Here is a 13611-nt window from a genome sequence, read left to right as displayed (position 1 = left end):
CGCGATAAGACGGGTGTCTTTTTATCCATGCAACTTTTTATTTTTTATATTTCTTTTACTTTTTTAGATTGACGTATAAGCGGCTTAAGCGTGAGGCGGTCTTTCTCAGCGAACGTCCGACCTTCATCACATTTTCTTATTTAATCTTTTGTTTGTTTACCACTTCCCTCCCTCAAAAAATATTGTTCATATCACTCACAGCACAGCTTCATCACCAGCATGGGTCCACGCGGTCGTGGTGGCAGCCGGGGCGGTTCGTTCAGAGGTGGTGGTTCTCGCGGTAGGGGACGTGGTAGGGGTCGAGGAGGCGTTAATCGCTTCGGGAAACGGCCAAGATTCGACAGTGCCCGAGTTGAGGATAAAGAGAAGTAAGATTGCGTTTTTTTTTTATTCGTCGTCTGCAATATACAAAACAATAAAGACCTACACAAACAAGTAAAGGCAGATGTTTGACCTTTTTGTGCCTTCCCTTCGTTTGACATAATGGGACTAGGGCTGATTTCTCCAACAGGGAATCTGAAGAGGAGTCTCTCTCAGAGGCAGAAGAAGATTCTGAAGTCCCAGAATCGGAGAGCTCTGATGAGAGTGTCGCAGAGGAGGCCCCAACTCGGCCATATATGGCACTTTTGCGCAGTCTGTCCAAGGGATCTGGCATCAAACGACGAAAGCTAGATCATGAGCCAAACAACAGTGAAGAATCGGGTGAAGACGACTCAAGCGAAAGCTCTGCCGATGAGGATGCGCCGGACGATGTGTGTGGAGATGTTGATCTCGTCGATGAGCCTGAGGAGGACCATGATGAAATCATGGAACAGGAGAGATCTGACGACGAGGATGAGAAAGATCTCACAGACTCCTTCAACTCTCACTTTGCAAGTCCAGACGAAGTCGAGGTTGCTGAGAGGATAAAATCTATCACGAATCACGAATGGGTTTCCAAGAGGCTTCCTTCGAAATCGGCGAGGACAGTATTGACGTTGCCAAAACAAAAGGATGCATCAGATAATGCGTCGGGCCCTGTGCCTGTCACAAATCCGGCAACACTAATTCTCAAGCCAAAACTCAAAGAATCCATCACGTCTCAACGGCCACAGCTCGATGCATCTGAGCAGGCTTTGGCTGCGCCACTCTTCCAGTATTACGACACACTCTACTGTCAACGGACCGTGGCTAACGGGCACAACCTCAGACGGCTAGTCTGTCTTCATGCCTTGAACCATATTTTCAAGTGAGTCTACTACGCTGAACACCTCCGATATAAGTATAGGATAAATACTCAGCATGCCTCGTACATAGAACTCGAGACCGTGTCATCAAAAACAGCGCAAAGCTCGCCAAAGAGAGTGCAGACCCAGATCTCGAATTCCGGGATCAAGGGTTCACGCGACCCAAGGTTCTCATGCTGCTTCCGACACGGAATTCGTGCGCAAAGATGATAGAGATGATGTGTTCTCTCACGGAAACAGACCAACAGGAGAACAGAAAACGCTTCGACGACTCCTACGTAACAAGGGAGAAGCAAAAATTCTCCAACGACAAACCCACAGACTTCAGGGACCTTTTTGAGGGCAACGCCGACGATATGTTCCGTCTTGGGGTCAAGTTCACCCGAAAGACGATCAAATTCTTCTCACAATTTTACAACTCGGACATCCTTTTGGCTAGCCCCCTCGGCCTTAGGATGGCCATGGGTTCAACAGAAGAGAAAAATCTGGACCATGACTTCCTTAGCTCCATCGAGATTGTCATCATGGACCAGGCTGATGCTATCCTAATGCAGAACTGGGAGCACGTCGAACACATCTTCGAGCACCTGAACCGGCAGCCCAAAGAAGCCCATGGTGCAGACTTCAGCCGCATTCGCAGTTGGTATTTGGATGGCCAGTCCAAGAACTATAGGCAGACGGTGATACTGTCAAGCTTTAATAATCCAGACCTCTCCGAGGTGATGCGGGTTCATTGTCACAACTGGCAGGGAAAGATTAGGATACAACCAGACTACCAGGGCGTCATCCAGCAGCTGGGTGTCAAGGTGAAGCAAACCTTCTCGCGCTTTGACGCCCAGACCATCATCGCGGACCCAGACGCGCGTTTCGAGTACTTTATCAAGGCAGTTGTCCCATCCCTGACTAAGCGGGTGAAGGACAGCTGCGGCACTTTGGTGTTCATCCCCTCTTACATGGACTTCGTACGTGTGCGTAACTGGTTTGCAACATCGCCAGCCGCACAAAGTCTTTCCTTTGGTGTCATCTCGGAGCACACGGAAGTGTCAGAGACGTCAAGGGCAAGATCGCACTTTGTGACCGGCAGGCAGAAGGTTCTACTGTACACGGAACGTTGCCACCACTTCTGGCGCCACCAGCTACGGGGAGTCCGGAGGGTGATCTTCTACGGGCTGCCTGACAACCCTGTATTCTACAAGGAGATCGCTGGCGGGTGTCTCGGCAGGAGTGAACAGGATATGACCCTGGAGCCCGGGGAGGGAAGTGTCAGAGCCATGTTCTCTAAATACGACGTTATGAAGCTGGAACGGGTCGTTGGAACACCAAGAGTGGGCAAAATGCTACATGAGAAGGGGGATACGTTTGATTTTGTCTAGGGTCAAGATACAAGCCGCACGAAGGTGCTACAACCAGACGAATATCAAAATAGCCGATGTTGTATTGATAACATGCCTGGTATTTTTTCTCCAAGGGCTTCTAGATTGCAGTAGTACAGCTATGTAATGTACAGGCTCCCCCTAGGCTAGGTTGGGGGGGGGGGGGGTGTCGCTAGGTTCAAGATCCCTATGTGTGTCCGTAATGGTAGTATGATACATCTGAACCGAGATGCACGCGTGCAACGGAACATCTCCCATTCTTTCTTTTACCTCCAAGTCTTCTCTACCCTCGGGACAACACTATAGGCGCTCGGCCGGGGTTCAGATGAGTCTGAGAGGCTCATCTTGGTCAGCGGCTCAGCCTTCCTGGCCTTGCTGAGTTCTAACGCTGCCATACGCTCGACCATGGCCTCGAAATCTGCCTTGGCGTTGTCGCCGCGGAAGCGAGTGACTTTGGCCAGGTTATGCAGCAGCAGTGACGTGTGAGGACGACCGAGAGCGCGGTCCCTGGCCACGGCGGCAGCCGTTATGGCATACAGCATGTCTTTGGGCCCATCGACGAGCTCGAGGATGGCAGATTCACCCTGGTCGTACTTGTTCTTGGGCTCTGTTCGCAGGACACGAGTGTAGCCCCCCTCGCGGTTCTGGTAGCGCTCGCGGAGGTCGTTCATGAGCTTGTCGATATGTTCGTGTGGTGACTGTATTTTTGTGTTTTTTTTTTTGCGGAAGTTTCAGGTGGTCAGCTGTTGTTACACTGCTACAGATGGCAAAATACTCCAGAGAGGCTTTATATGGCAACGCATCCCCCAGATGGTTGTGGTTGTTTGCTGTCGACTCACGTAGAGAATGGCCATTGCGTCCCTCTTGCTCGATTCAGTGTTCTTCTTTGCCAGCGTTATCACATGCTCGGCCAGACGCTGTGCCTCCTTTGCCTTGTGCCATGTCGTGTGTATTTGCTCCTGCTTGATGAGAGATGTGACAAGGTTGCGAAGGAGGGCTTGACGGTGTGCTGAACTCCGGCCCAGCGTCCGGTATCTCATCGCACCGCCGGCCATTATGATTTATTTAGTCGCCGAGACAGCGGCGAAGCTGAAGTGTTTGGTTTGTTTCTTCTCGATGTTACACAGGGCTTGAGGTTTATCTGGTTTGGCTCCTGGTCAGTCGTTATGGTTATGATTGACAAAGCGTTGATGTCGTTGGTTACTGCAATTGAGGAGCCCTTTTGCCCCGGTCTCCCGCGTGGTAGCTTGTAGTCGCGAAATTTTTGTCTTGGCGCGGCAGGTGCTGTCCCTAGCAGAGGTACCATGTCAGATAAGGTACCTACCCTGTATAGGAGCGCCATCGAACCTGAGCCGCCGCCAAGACAAGCTCCACAACCATCTTTCCGTTCGGCTCTCCCAACCCGCATTTCGTCACCACCTCAAACAAACCGTGCTGGCGGCTCAGGAAATGAAGCTGGCTAGTATTGTTTTGCTAGTGCATACCTAAACGGCCTTGCATTTTCCATTCCTTCGACCCCAGGCCGGAGTCGTCTAGATTTAGCGCAATCCAAAGACTTTACAAGGAAATGCGATGATTTAAAACGCCAATTGACACAATCGAGAGCTTCGGGCCCAATTGCAGTATTGTCTGCTCATCTGTCCGGTCGAAACGAGACAAGGCGCGGAAACAACATATACTTTTCTATACGAAGTTGCTACTCAGCACCAGTCAGACCTAACATAATGGGCTTTGCATCAGGATTCGTACGTCATGTCATTCATTCCAACCATCACAGGCAGGCAGGCTTGTCAGCTGCAACAGCTTTCCATAAGCTAACTTGGTCTCTCTCGATCGCTCACCTATCCAGACGGGCGGGGTGACGCTCACGTTGGGAATCGCCTACTTGGCCGTGCAAGCCCACCAGCGGAACCGCCAAACACAAGGCGAACTCCTTCGCGCCCAAACCCACCTACTAAATGCGACGACAGCACCCTCCGACGCGCGCCTACCTGAGATCCTCTCCCCGCCATCCACGACGGAGCGGGCTGTCCTCCCACGGACCGATTTTATCGAGACGGCCAAGGATCGGTGGAACCACGAGGTGTTAAGGCTCGCGCATCTGGTGCAGAGCCGCGATGCGGTCGAAGCTGTCGAGGAGGTGGAGGACGCCGTCGTGCGCGGCCTAGCCAAGGCTGGTGCTGCGGCAGGCGCTGCAGTCGACAACGGCGTCCCTGTCGCGGCTGAGTCGACCAAGGGCGCCGTGGCCTCGCTGGTCGGCAAGGCTAAGGCTGCAGTCGGTCGGGCGCAGGACAAGCTCTCTGGTGCGGCAACGAAGGGCTCCGAGGTCATCGCGGTCGAGGCCCCCCTTTCTGCCGTCGAGCGCGCATTGCAGCAGCGTTTCGAAAGCCGGGAGAGCATCTTGGAAAAGAGCGTTGAGGAGGCGCTCAATGAGAGATATAAACCCGTTGAGGAACAGAACCATGCTGTCCTGCGTGGGTTATAGGCAATGAAAATTTGCGAGCAAGGGGGGGGGGGGGGGGGGGGGGGGGGGGTTGTTGAAACGGTTACTAGGGGAGAACAGGCGCATGCTTGTTCTTTTAGATGGTAGGAACATGGCGAGACTCGTATCTATACTAATTCTGTTTGACAACAGACTCGTTACTTTGGATGCCATAACAACTACAAAACAATCCATATTTATACTTGTCGAACACTTGCTTGCCTTCGTAGCCGGAAACCCTACGCGTTGTTAGTCAAGGAGAGGCAATTTTCCACCTGGAGGTAGGCAGTTATTCATTATCCATCCGCGTTGGCTAACATTACGCAATCTGAACTTCTGTCGACACGTTGATGCTGGCTCCGAGGCTATCCAAGTATATCTGCTCATAGTAAACTAGAAATCACTCGTGGTCCTAACCTTAACTTGTTTGCCTACCACTTAAGTTTCAGGTTCCTTTGAAAAATGGCCACATTCACCACAGTTCTACCTACAGACTATTTCTGGATATGGGTTACAAAAACATTTGTTGATGCCACTTGGATTGTTGCGAACATGAGACGATGGTTTCTTCGTGGTGATTGACTGCAGTCAACTCGGTTTCGAACCAGCGTCCAGTATCTGCTATTGCTCCATACCTACTACTCGGGTTGTCTGTCTTTGAACGAATGGCACGAGGGTGGCCTTGAATACACATAAATTAAAATTTCAGCCTGTAAATATAAAGGAAACTATTATGCAAGGGCCAGGGAAGTAACACCCAGGAAGGGCTGCACAAGGACCAGGATTTTAAGAACTTGCATGGATGGATATGAAAACATTACATTCAAAGCTGATACTATCAACATCGCGGGTATCATCTAGATTACTAGTTTCAACAAAACACCAAACAACGCTTGCTTAATCGTACATAACCGTCATGTCTGTCAAGTTTGATCTGCCTCGCGCTTAGTAACGGTAGCTCCTGCGGCTGCCACGACCATCCGTTCCGCGCATACGTCGAGTACCAGCAGCCTGAGTAAAATATATGCATTGTCAGTTTTCGGTCTTGTTTGTATTGGGTAGTAAATGAACTGTTCCTTTGTAAAGTTTGGTTTTATTTCAGATAGCCACGTACCTTCTGTCCCGGCCTGCGAGTCAGAGAGCCCTTGAGCTTGAGGAAAGCGCCGCTGATTTTGTCTCCCATGGTGGCATGACGCTTCTGGTGAACGACGGGCTGACGGCGGCTGAAGAGACCGCGACGGGGCGCCGTGGTAGTGGTCGTGGTGTGGTGGGTACGGTGAGTACGGTGGCGGCGGGAAGGGGCCGTAGTGGTGGTTTGGTGGTGGCGACGACCGAACATTTTGAATTTTGGTTTATGTGAGTGGTTGTTGAGTGTGAGCTTGGTACAATTGTTGCTCTGTGTGAAGCTTCTGATGTATGTATTGTTTCTTTGATGTTGGGATAACTGAACTTGGTGAGGGTGGAGGATAACACAATGGGTTTATATATTCGTCAAAGTTATCGAAGTCGTTGTCTGCAACATCTAGTCCCCCATGTGGCCCGCAACTGTGGTACTATGACATCAAAGTAGCACAACAAGCGAGGTGTGGCTGAAGATCTCTATACAGGCTGAACAAGACGACGGGATCCTACTGGATGCCTCCTACCTACTCCTAGGTACCAGTTTCACTTCCTATCATGCACAAAGGGTCCACGAAGCCCATCTAGAATGCCTTGCCATGACGATTTTGCAGATCTCAAGCCCCTACCTCGTCATGGGCGAGTGGCATCGTGTTGGTGGCCTGACATCATATTTTTTGGTGTAGTGTGTGTAGATACAGATTGGTTCGATTTGAAGGATCAACAAGTTCAACAATCAACTGAAGCTAGGCAGAGAGAGGCCTGGGACCCTGATTTTCCAAGATAATGGGTCTAGTGTGCTCCCTGTAGCCAATCATCGTCGTTGACAAACCCCGCTTCTCTAGCTGTGACGTAATGTGGGGGTGCTGCGAACGACAGGATGGGTTGCACCGGTTTTCCCAACTGTGTGGTGAATATCTACCTACCTAGGTAGGTAGGTAGGTACGTAGGTAGGTAATTACCTAATGTAGATTGGGTTTTGTTCCAGGGTATTTCTTGTAGGCAAGCGGTCAAACGAAGACGGGCACCTACGTGCGGTAGTGAGGCACATGCCCAAATTTGTGTTAGACATGAGGTTTGGCGTGTGGAAACAATTTTATTAGACTTTGGTAGCAATTGCGGTTATCTCGTGAGAGAAGAGTTTGCCTAAAGTGGCGCCACAGTCGCCTTGCCTTCAGCTAGGACGACAGGAAAGCTTCACCAAGTGAGTAACAAAACAACGTTCAATCCTAGGTCTAGTTCTACAGCAGGTAGTGTAGAGCCTGAAATTAGTTCCAGAACTTGAAAACCTACTCATTATGATGAGATAAGTGTCTGGTTTCTTGGGGTCAATGTATGTGCCGCGGTAAGGAGTAACCTCGCCGTCCTACCTTTAAGGATCTGAACTTTGTGTTTGACAGACAGCATGGCATCAGGATCATAAGGCCAAGGTGCGCAGTATGGTGTAGTTCACACCGAGCAAACTCGATGCCCACCTCAACTCCAATTTAGGACGAAAAAAAGGATCTCGGTGTGAGCGCTTTGACCAGCTGTTGTCGTCTCGTGTCATCATAAAGAACCTTTGTTGTATTGGGTACTCTTACCATCGTGATGGGGAGTGGCGATTGCTTTGAGAAGCTCAAGATGGGGACTGATGATCGCACGGCCCATGTCTCGGGCTCATGATAAACAACAGGCCAGGTACCTATATCAGGAAGCTTTTGTCCGTAAGTCAAGATGGGACAGGAGCAGAGCCCCTTTCAAACGATTTCAAGGGGTCTTGATGATGTTCCTGATAAGTTGCCCGCTCAACTCGTCTCATTGCAGTGCCACTGTCGACGAGATTTAGTCTTGTTTCAAAACTCTTGCCCCGTTCAACCAAGCCACTGCCACATATTAGCAATCCCTGATTCTGTCCCTAACTGGTACTCACAGAAACGGGCCGTGCAAGATACTCGGCACCGCAGAAAACTTGCTCAATAGACACTGTTTCACGAGTCACATAAGTGGATACACTCTATAACAAAATAGAGCTTGACTTCATCCCATCTTTTTAGTTGTCTTGGTTATACCGTGATAGTATATCCCTAAGGCGAGTCAGCCGGCTCCGCCGGACCGCCGGACCCAGACCCGAGGGCTCAGCAAACCACGTATAGCGGTGCCGGCACGGTCCTCAGAGCCATTCTTTCGAATATAGAGAAGGACTGGTGGCGTAAAGAACTCTGTAAACGGTCCCCCGCATATAGGGAATGGAAATTCCAATACACACCGAGAAAGGAGCCCGAGGAACTGCGTTTGCCAAGACCCCTACTGGGCCATTATTTGGCCATGAGGACCGGCCACGGCGATTTCAAAGCCTACCATGACCGTTTCAACCACCAGGATGCAAACACCTCGTGTGCCTGGTGCTGGAAGCGGACCTCCCCTGAACACCCGGTGCACTGCCGCTTTTCGCGGGCGGTGTGGAGAAACTGGCCGTGGCCTGACAACGACCGGCCGGTCGGGCCGCCAGACCGCGCCCAACGCCGCAAATTCTTCCAGACAAGCTTCGGGCAACCGAAAAGCTTTGAGGCGTTTTCGATAGCCACCAACTACTTCAGCGCCCGCCCCAGAGCGGCCCGCCAGCGCCCCGCGCGCCACGAACGCACTTTACGCCTAGGGACACCGATCGTAAACGACTCGAACTCTGACGAGGAATAGACTTACTGCCTTTTCACCCACACTTCACGGCACAAGCCGTCAGACGAACCCTCCGTGCACCTTAGGCACGGGGTCGCGTCAGTGAACTAACCCCCTAAGCAGGACCGGGCCCGAACCCGGTCAGGCACGATCCGCCTCTGCCCTCCTTGTTTTCCCCCTGTGTAAATAAAGAAGATAGAACGCGCGCCGAGATACCCCTCGGGAGGTTGCTAACGGCCGGCTAACAAGCCGGGCCGAGCCCGGCGTTAACTAATACTACTACTACTACTACTACTAAGGCGAGTCAGATCCATTTTCTTGATTTTCTAGTAGAAGAGATGGAGGCCGGCTTAGCGGAACATTAACATGGCCATGTCTCAAGACTGGTCTTTGGAATCGAATCAGTGAGTAGCTCGATGTGGACTGGTATAAGAGCATCCAGATTGGATGAAGAGCCGAAATATGGATCAGGCTGTCCACTGACAATGAGTGTAGACAGATATCTTAGCTCAGAGTGCTCAAAGTAACGCACCTAATCAATGTGTCTTAGGTTGGTTCCTTGGATACCTATGGACCACATTGTTTATCATAACCGCACCTACTAGGTAGGTACCTTACCTACAGTAGGTAGCAATTAAAGTGCCTACCTGCCTACCTTACCTTAGATATTCAGGTTACGGAGAGGAAGAAAAAAAGAAAGAAATAAAAAGAGAAAAGAAAAACGCCAAGCTGCCGGTCAAAGTTGCCAAATCTGGAATTTTCATTCTTCTAGGAAGGTGGATGAGTGGGTGCCTTGCCATTGTCCGCGTGTACTCATTTTGTCCTACAAGGGAGAAGTCTGGCCGTCAGATACAGATGCGGCGTGTTGAAGTTCTGTTATGCTCTCCGCAACCATGGTCCTTCCCGACCCGCCTGCCTACTTTGGTCATTACACACCCAAAGCACCCTAGAGGTAGACAGACACGTTCTCTTGCGCAGGCAACCCCAACATCGCACAACCCTCCCTGCATGCATACAGAAACCTTTTCCCAAACGGTCCCCTCAAATTCGTCTTTCTCGATCCGGCCCGAATGCTTTGGTGTGACTGAATCTCAGCATTCTAATTTCAGCTCTCACACTGTGATTCTGCCTCCCCTCTTAAGCTTCAATGTTTCTTATCCTCTATTCAGAATCCTGGTCTTAGCTTCCCCATGGCAGGGATGCTGTCGCTATCAGAAGTCAAGCCTCTCTCAGACTCGTCAGTTCATAATGTTGCATTCTCTCGATTCTGACGAAGTTAATCACAAATTGGCACTCACCGTTGCCTTCACCGCGGCCCTCAAGTCCGACTCCGGTCCTGGTGACTTGCTCAGTTATTCTCTACACGCTTCGTCGTCAGATACTCAAACAAAAGTTTCACCAGTATCAACTACTCCGATGGCTCCTCGATTTCGCGGTAGCAATCTGGTGATACAAGATTGCTCACCAGAGAAGTCTCACTTTGATCCTCCAACCCCAAAGCACAAAGCCATTGCTCGTCGATTGAAGAGCCGACTTTCAACCTGGAGATTAGTCCCCAAGCTCCCGAAGCGCAGGACATTTGCGAACTTCGCTGCGCTAGGGAACGGCGAAGGCCATGACAAAGCTCTGAAGAAACAGGGCTTGAGTCGCTCAATCACTATAGGTCATTTCAGCAACCTTGCCAGGATCAGGCGCCATAAAAGCCCTCCAAGCATATCCTCTGATGATACCAAACTAGACAACTCGCCAACAAAGCTGTCATCAACTGCTGAACAAAACGATGAGGCTGACCCATTTACCGAGGAAAATGTACTTGATACAAGTCTAGATGCGCTGCTACAGCTTCTTCCCGATGGTTATTCTACGCCACGCCGCCGCGATTCAGTTCAACGCCAGTCAGCTCTACCACGTGGACTGGATATCAGCAAAACGACTATAGCTCGCTCTTCATTGCTCAAGCCAGAAACTTTCCCCAGTCTACCTAGCAGACCGCAACCTTATGCTACTCACAGCATATCACCAACCAGAATGTTGAAGACGGCCATTCCTCAGCGCACTTCATCCAAAGCCACAGGAGGAATCAGCCCCCGAGTTTCCAGCGAGAAGATCCAGTACAAGAAGCATCCCTCGCCAAGCAAGAATACCCTGAAGTCTCTTAAGTTGTGCTGCCAGGACGCTAAATCTCACCCGCGGACGGCTTTCTCTTTTCGCAAGAGTTCAACAGTGCAAGACTTCAGCGCCGGTATCTACGGCTTATATGAGGCGACTACTGTGTCGCAAAAAAGACGCTCGACGCCTTCCAGAAAGGCAAAGCTGATCCAACTCAGGGGAAAATCTTCAAAATCCGCCACTACATGGACTGCGGCCACAGGAGTAGCGGGTAGTACAGCCGAGAAAGTAAAGGGTACTTCTGAGAGTACACTTGCTATCACGCCTCCTCATAATAACGTCGCGGTTCCACCCTCTGGGTATTATAGGGACCCCGATGTCAGTGACACAGCACAGTTGGGGAGGACCTTGCGATTCCGATCTGTCAATTTGCGGGAAAGCTCCAGGCCTCCACCGCCGCGATATACCCTGCCAAAGCCAGAAACATCGATCAGATCCCAGCACGCACCTAGTTCTTTTTCCCCGAGCATGCATCCCATCAGGATTTTTGTTGATAAAGAAAGTACGATTCCAGACTTTTCAGAAAAGAAGAAGCATCCATCGCCTACGAAAGAGGAGTGGGAAATTCTCGGAGGTCATTGGAGGCACGAGATGGACAGATTGGGTCTTCGTGTCTGTGGGTTTGCACCTGCACCTGTGCAACTAGACAGCATCGAACACCCTGTCACTGTCAAAAATCAGCACAATGTTCGATGAGCCTTGCGATATTGTCCCCAACAGTGTGCAGCTGGCCCGGGAAGGCTATAAGCTCTAGGGTTGCTATATGACTCTTCAGGGCTCAGGAGCAACACACGATTATCAACCACGGGAGCACTCTAGGGACATGCACGACTTGAGCTACCTTGGCATAGTATACAAGAAGAGAAACTGTTATGGGGCGCGGCCCGGACAGAACAGAACAGACAGGTCAAGGATATACTTCCATGGTGCGTACGATCAAGCAAATACATTGGTTCTTTCTTTTGTGCGGTTAGTCCAGTCGGTTGGAGGGATATTTGTAATAAAAGCTAACCTATCCGACTCGCTGCTACGGCAGATATTGAGGGAAATTCAATGTGCATCAGCACGAAAATCTATTTGTGAGAGTATAATGCGACAGCTTAGGACTCTCTTCTCATTCCACTGATCGGTTTCTACACAATCTGTTTTTCTCTATTTCTTTTTCTTCTTCTTTTCATTCGAATACTAGGAGGGCCAAGACTGATCTGATATGGGAAAGCTGGCACCGAGGCATTGATAGTACACGTAGTATGACGCCGAAAACGGCGTGCAGCCCATTTACTTTGACGCACATGGCGTACAGAGGAGACTTTTCACGTCACTGGGTCGAAGAATTGGAATCACTAGCTATATGAACAGGCATATGGCGCAACTGTTGTTGAAATATAATGGATTTCGGCCTACCGCAAGTACTCATTCCCTGCCCTTCCTCTTTCGTCATGAATTTCAGTCCCGCACCAGGTTCTTTTTTATAAGGCTCAGGTCATCGTCGGTGAAACCCAAGACGGACCGAGTGTAGCCATAAAAGCCACCGTACTTCTGTTGCACTTCGTTGACAAACGCATCCCAACAAGACCTTCTGAGGCTGACAAGGTTGTACAAGCCTGGGGCCTCTAGGTCTGCAGCTCCCGTTGATTTCATGACAAAAGCGAGCAGCATCTCACGTGCCGGCTCCTTGCCAATACGAGACAACATAAAGTCAAATGCTACGACTTCGGGATCCTGCCCAGCCAGAGACATGATCAGGCCGGACAGAACACCGGTGCGGTCTCGGCCAGCTATTTTTGTATCGCTTTTTTAGTAATTTCATTCTCTTCCTTGGGGCTCTCTTCTGTGCCTGACCTGGTTCGGCATTACCACCAGAGGGCACCCCGTTTCCCCGCGTCAAACTCACCGGTGCAATGAAACAGCAGCGGCTCATCCGGCACGTCGCGGATGTGCTCGAGCACGGCCTTGAAGGGCTCGCGGTACACGTTCAAGACATCCATGTACATCTTGACATAGCCGGCCTCGCCCTCGCCGTCGACAAAATCCGCCAGGTCGAGGCTGGCGTCCTTGTCCGCCGTGGGCAGCCACGAGTTCCTGACCCCCGGCACCTCCGGGTCCGGATCGGAATTGTGCTCCTGCTCGGACCTCAGGTCGAAGACATGCTTGACACCTAGGCGGGTGGCCAGGGTGGTGGCCCCGTCGGGCGTCGCGGCCAGGTGGCTGAGGGCGCCGGAGCGGTAGACGAGGGATGGCCGGAGGGTGCTGGACGGGACGAGACCGAGGTCTCGGGTATTGAAGGTGCCCGGGAGGGCGATGAAGGGCGGGGATGAGATTGTGGGCAGCAGGGTTGAGGGAGGAATTGGGGTGCGGATGTCCGTTTGGCTGAGGGTGGTCAGCACCTCTTCTGGTGTTTGGGAATGGGTCATGGTAGGCGGCAGGGAATGGGTGGGCTGTATGGTCTATTGGTGGTCTAATGATATTCTATTCGTCGATTCTAACAGATAGATTATGGACTGTTTGCCTAGTCTGGTATGCAACAGGTAATTAGGTAGGTAGAAACGTGTGCAAGGTTGGGGTGATTGGGGAGGAAACGAGA

General features: G+C 51.0%; 6 protein-coding genes across 6 annotated transcripts; 3 read left to right on the top strand and 3 right to left on the bottom strand.

Annotated features, from left to right (window-relative positions):
* The first annotated feature begins 7 nt into the window (after positions 1-7).
* Positions 8-2769, top strand: MGG_10652 (digestive organ expansion factor). The gene is made up of 3 exons (XM_003710033.1): positions 8-368; positions 512-1228; positions 1297-2769. Exons 1-3 carry the CDS (start codon positions 220-222, stop codon positions 2597-2599), a joined length of 2169 nt encoding a protein of 722 aa, XP_003710081.1. The 5' UTR covers positions 8-219; the 3' UTR covers positions 2600-2769.
* On the bottom strand, positions 2574-3847 carry MGG_10651 (50S ribosomal protein L17). Its single transcript, XM_003710032.1, has 2 exons — positions 3439-3847; positions 2574-3297 (listed from the first exon to the last, which is right to left on the bottom strand). The coding sequence occupies exons 1-2, from the start codon at positions 3652-3654 to the stop codon at positions 2866-2868; spliced, it is 648 nt and encodes a 215-aa protein (XP_003710080.1). The 5' UTR covers positions 3655-3847; the 3' UTR covers positions 2574-2865.
* Positions 3848-3978: 131 nt separating this feature from the next.
* MGG_11710 (uncharacterized protein) lies at positions 3979-5114 on the top strand. Its single transcript, XM_003710031.1, has 2 exons — positions 3979-4344; positions 4449-5114. Exons 1-2 carry the CDS (start codon positions 4324-4326, stop codon positions 5082-5084), a joined length of 657 nt encoding a protein of 218 aa, XP_003710079.1. The 5' UTR covers positions 3979-4323; the 3' UTR covers positions 5085-5114.
* Positions 5115-6026: 912 nt separating this feature from the next.
* Positions 6027-6420, bottom strand: MGG_10650 (uncharacterized protein; the record flags this gene model as incomplete). The annotated part of the gene is made up of 2 exons (XM_003710030.1): positions 6027-6092; positions 6196-6420. The coding sequence occupies 2 exons, from the start codon at positions 6418-6420 to the stop codon at positions 6027-6029; spliced, it is 291 nt and encodes a 96-aa protein (XP_003710078.1).
* A 3644-nt stretch (positions 6421-10064) lies between these two features.
* Positions 10065-12477, top strand: MGG_10648 (uncharacterized protein). The gene is made up of 2 exons (XM_003710029.1): positions 10065-11953; positions 12064-12477. The coding sequence occupies exon 1, from the start codon at positions 10107-10109 to the stop codon at positions 11721-11723; it is 1617 nt and encodes a 538-aa protein (XP_003710077.1). The 5' UTR covers positions 10065-10106; the 3' UTR covers positions 11724-11953; positions 12064-12477.
* MGG_10647 (uncharacterized protein) lies at positions 12342-13579 on the bottom strand. The gene is made up of 2 exons (XM_003710028.1): positions 12922-13579; positions 12342-12805 (listed from the first exon to the last, which is right to left on the bottom strand). The coding sequence occupies exons 1-2, from the start codon at positions 13439-13441 to the stop codon at positions 12474-12476; spliced, it is 852 nt and encodes a 283-aa protein (XP_003710076.1). The 5' UTR covers positions 13442-13579; the 3' UTR covers positions 12342-12473.
* Positions 13580-13611: the final 32 nt, after the last annotated feature.

Source organism: Pyricularia oryzae, chromosome 1 (genome assembly GCF_000002495.2).
Source record: "Pyricularia oryzae 70-15 chromosome 1, whole genome shotgun sequence".
NCBI classification, from domain to species: Eukaryota; Fungi; Ascomycota; class Sordariomycetes; order Magnaporthales; family Pyriculariaceae; genus Pyricularia; species Pyricularia oryzae.
Note: the sequence above shows the minus strand (reverse complement) of the source record. Positions and strands in the feature narration are given on the sequence as shown.

What these genes read in the sequence shown, in the direction of transcription:
- MGG_10652 (XM_003710033.1), top strand. Translation starts at nt 220, where the DNA reads ATGGGTCCACGCGGTCGTGGTGGCAGCCGGGGCGGTTCGTTCAGAGGT. An exon ending in CGAGTTGAGGATAAAGAGAA is followed by an intron (nt 369 to 511) that starts GTAAGATTGCGT and finishes TTTCTCCAACAG; the next exon opens with GGAATCTGAAGAGGAGTCTC. An exon ending in GCCTTGAACCATATTTTCAA is followed by an intron (nt 1,229 to 1,296) that starts GTGAGTCTACTA and finishes CCTCGTACATAG; the next exon opens with AACTCGAGACCGTGTCATCA.
- MGG_10651 (XM_003710032.1), bottom strand. Translation starts at nt 3,654, where the DNA reads ATGGCCGGCGGTGCGATGAGATACCGGACGCTGGGCCGGAGTTCAGCA. An exon ending in ACGCAATGGCCATTCTCTAC is followed by an intron (nt 3,298 to 3,438) that starts GTGAGTCGACAG and finishes ACAAAAATACAG; the next exon opens with TCACCACACGAACATATCGA.
- MGG_11710 (XM_003710031.1), top strand. Translation starts at nt 4,324, where the DNA reads ATGGGCTTTGCATCAGGATTC. An exon ending in TGGGCTTTGCATCAGGATTC is followed by an intron (nt 4,345 to 4,448) that starts GTACGTCATGTC and finishes TCACCTATCCAG; the next exon opens with ACGGGCGGGGTGACGCTCAC.
- MGG_10648 (XM_003710029.1), top strand. Translation starts at nt 10,107, where the DNA reads ATGTTGCATTCTCTCGATTCTGACGAAGTTAATCACAAATTGGCACTC.
- MGG_10647 (XM_003710028.1), bottom strand. Translation starts at nt 13,441, where the DNA reads ATGACCCATTCCCAAACACCAGAAGAGGTGCTGACCACCCTCAGCCAA. An exon ending in GCTGCTGTTTCATTGCACCG is followed by an intron (nt 12,806 to 12,921) that starts GTGAGTTTGACG and finishes ATACAAAAATAG; the next exon opens with CTGGCCGAGACCGCACCGGT.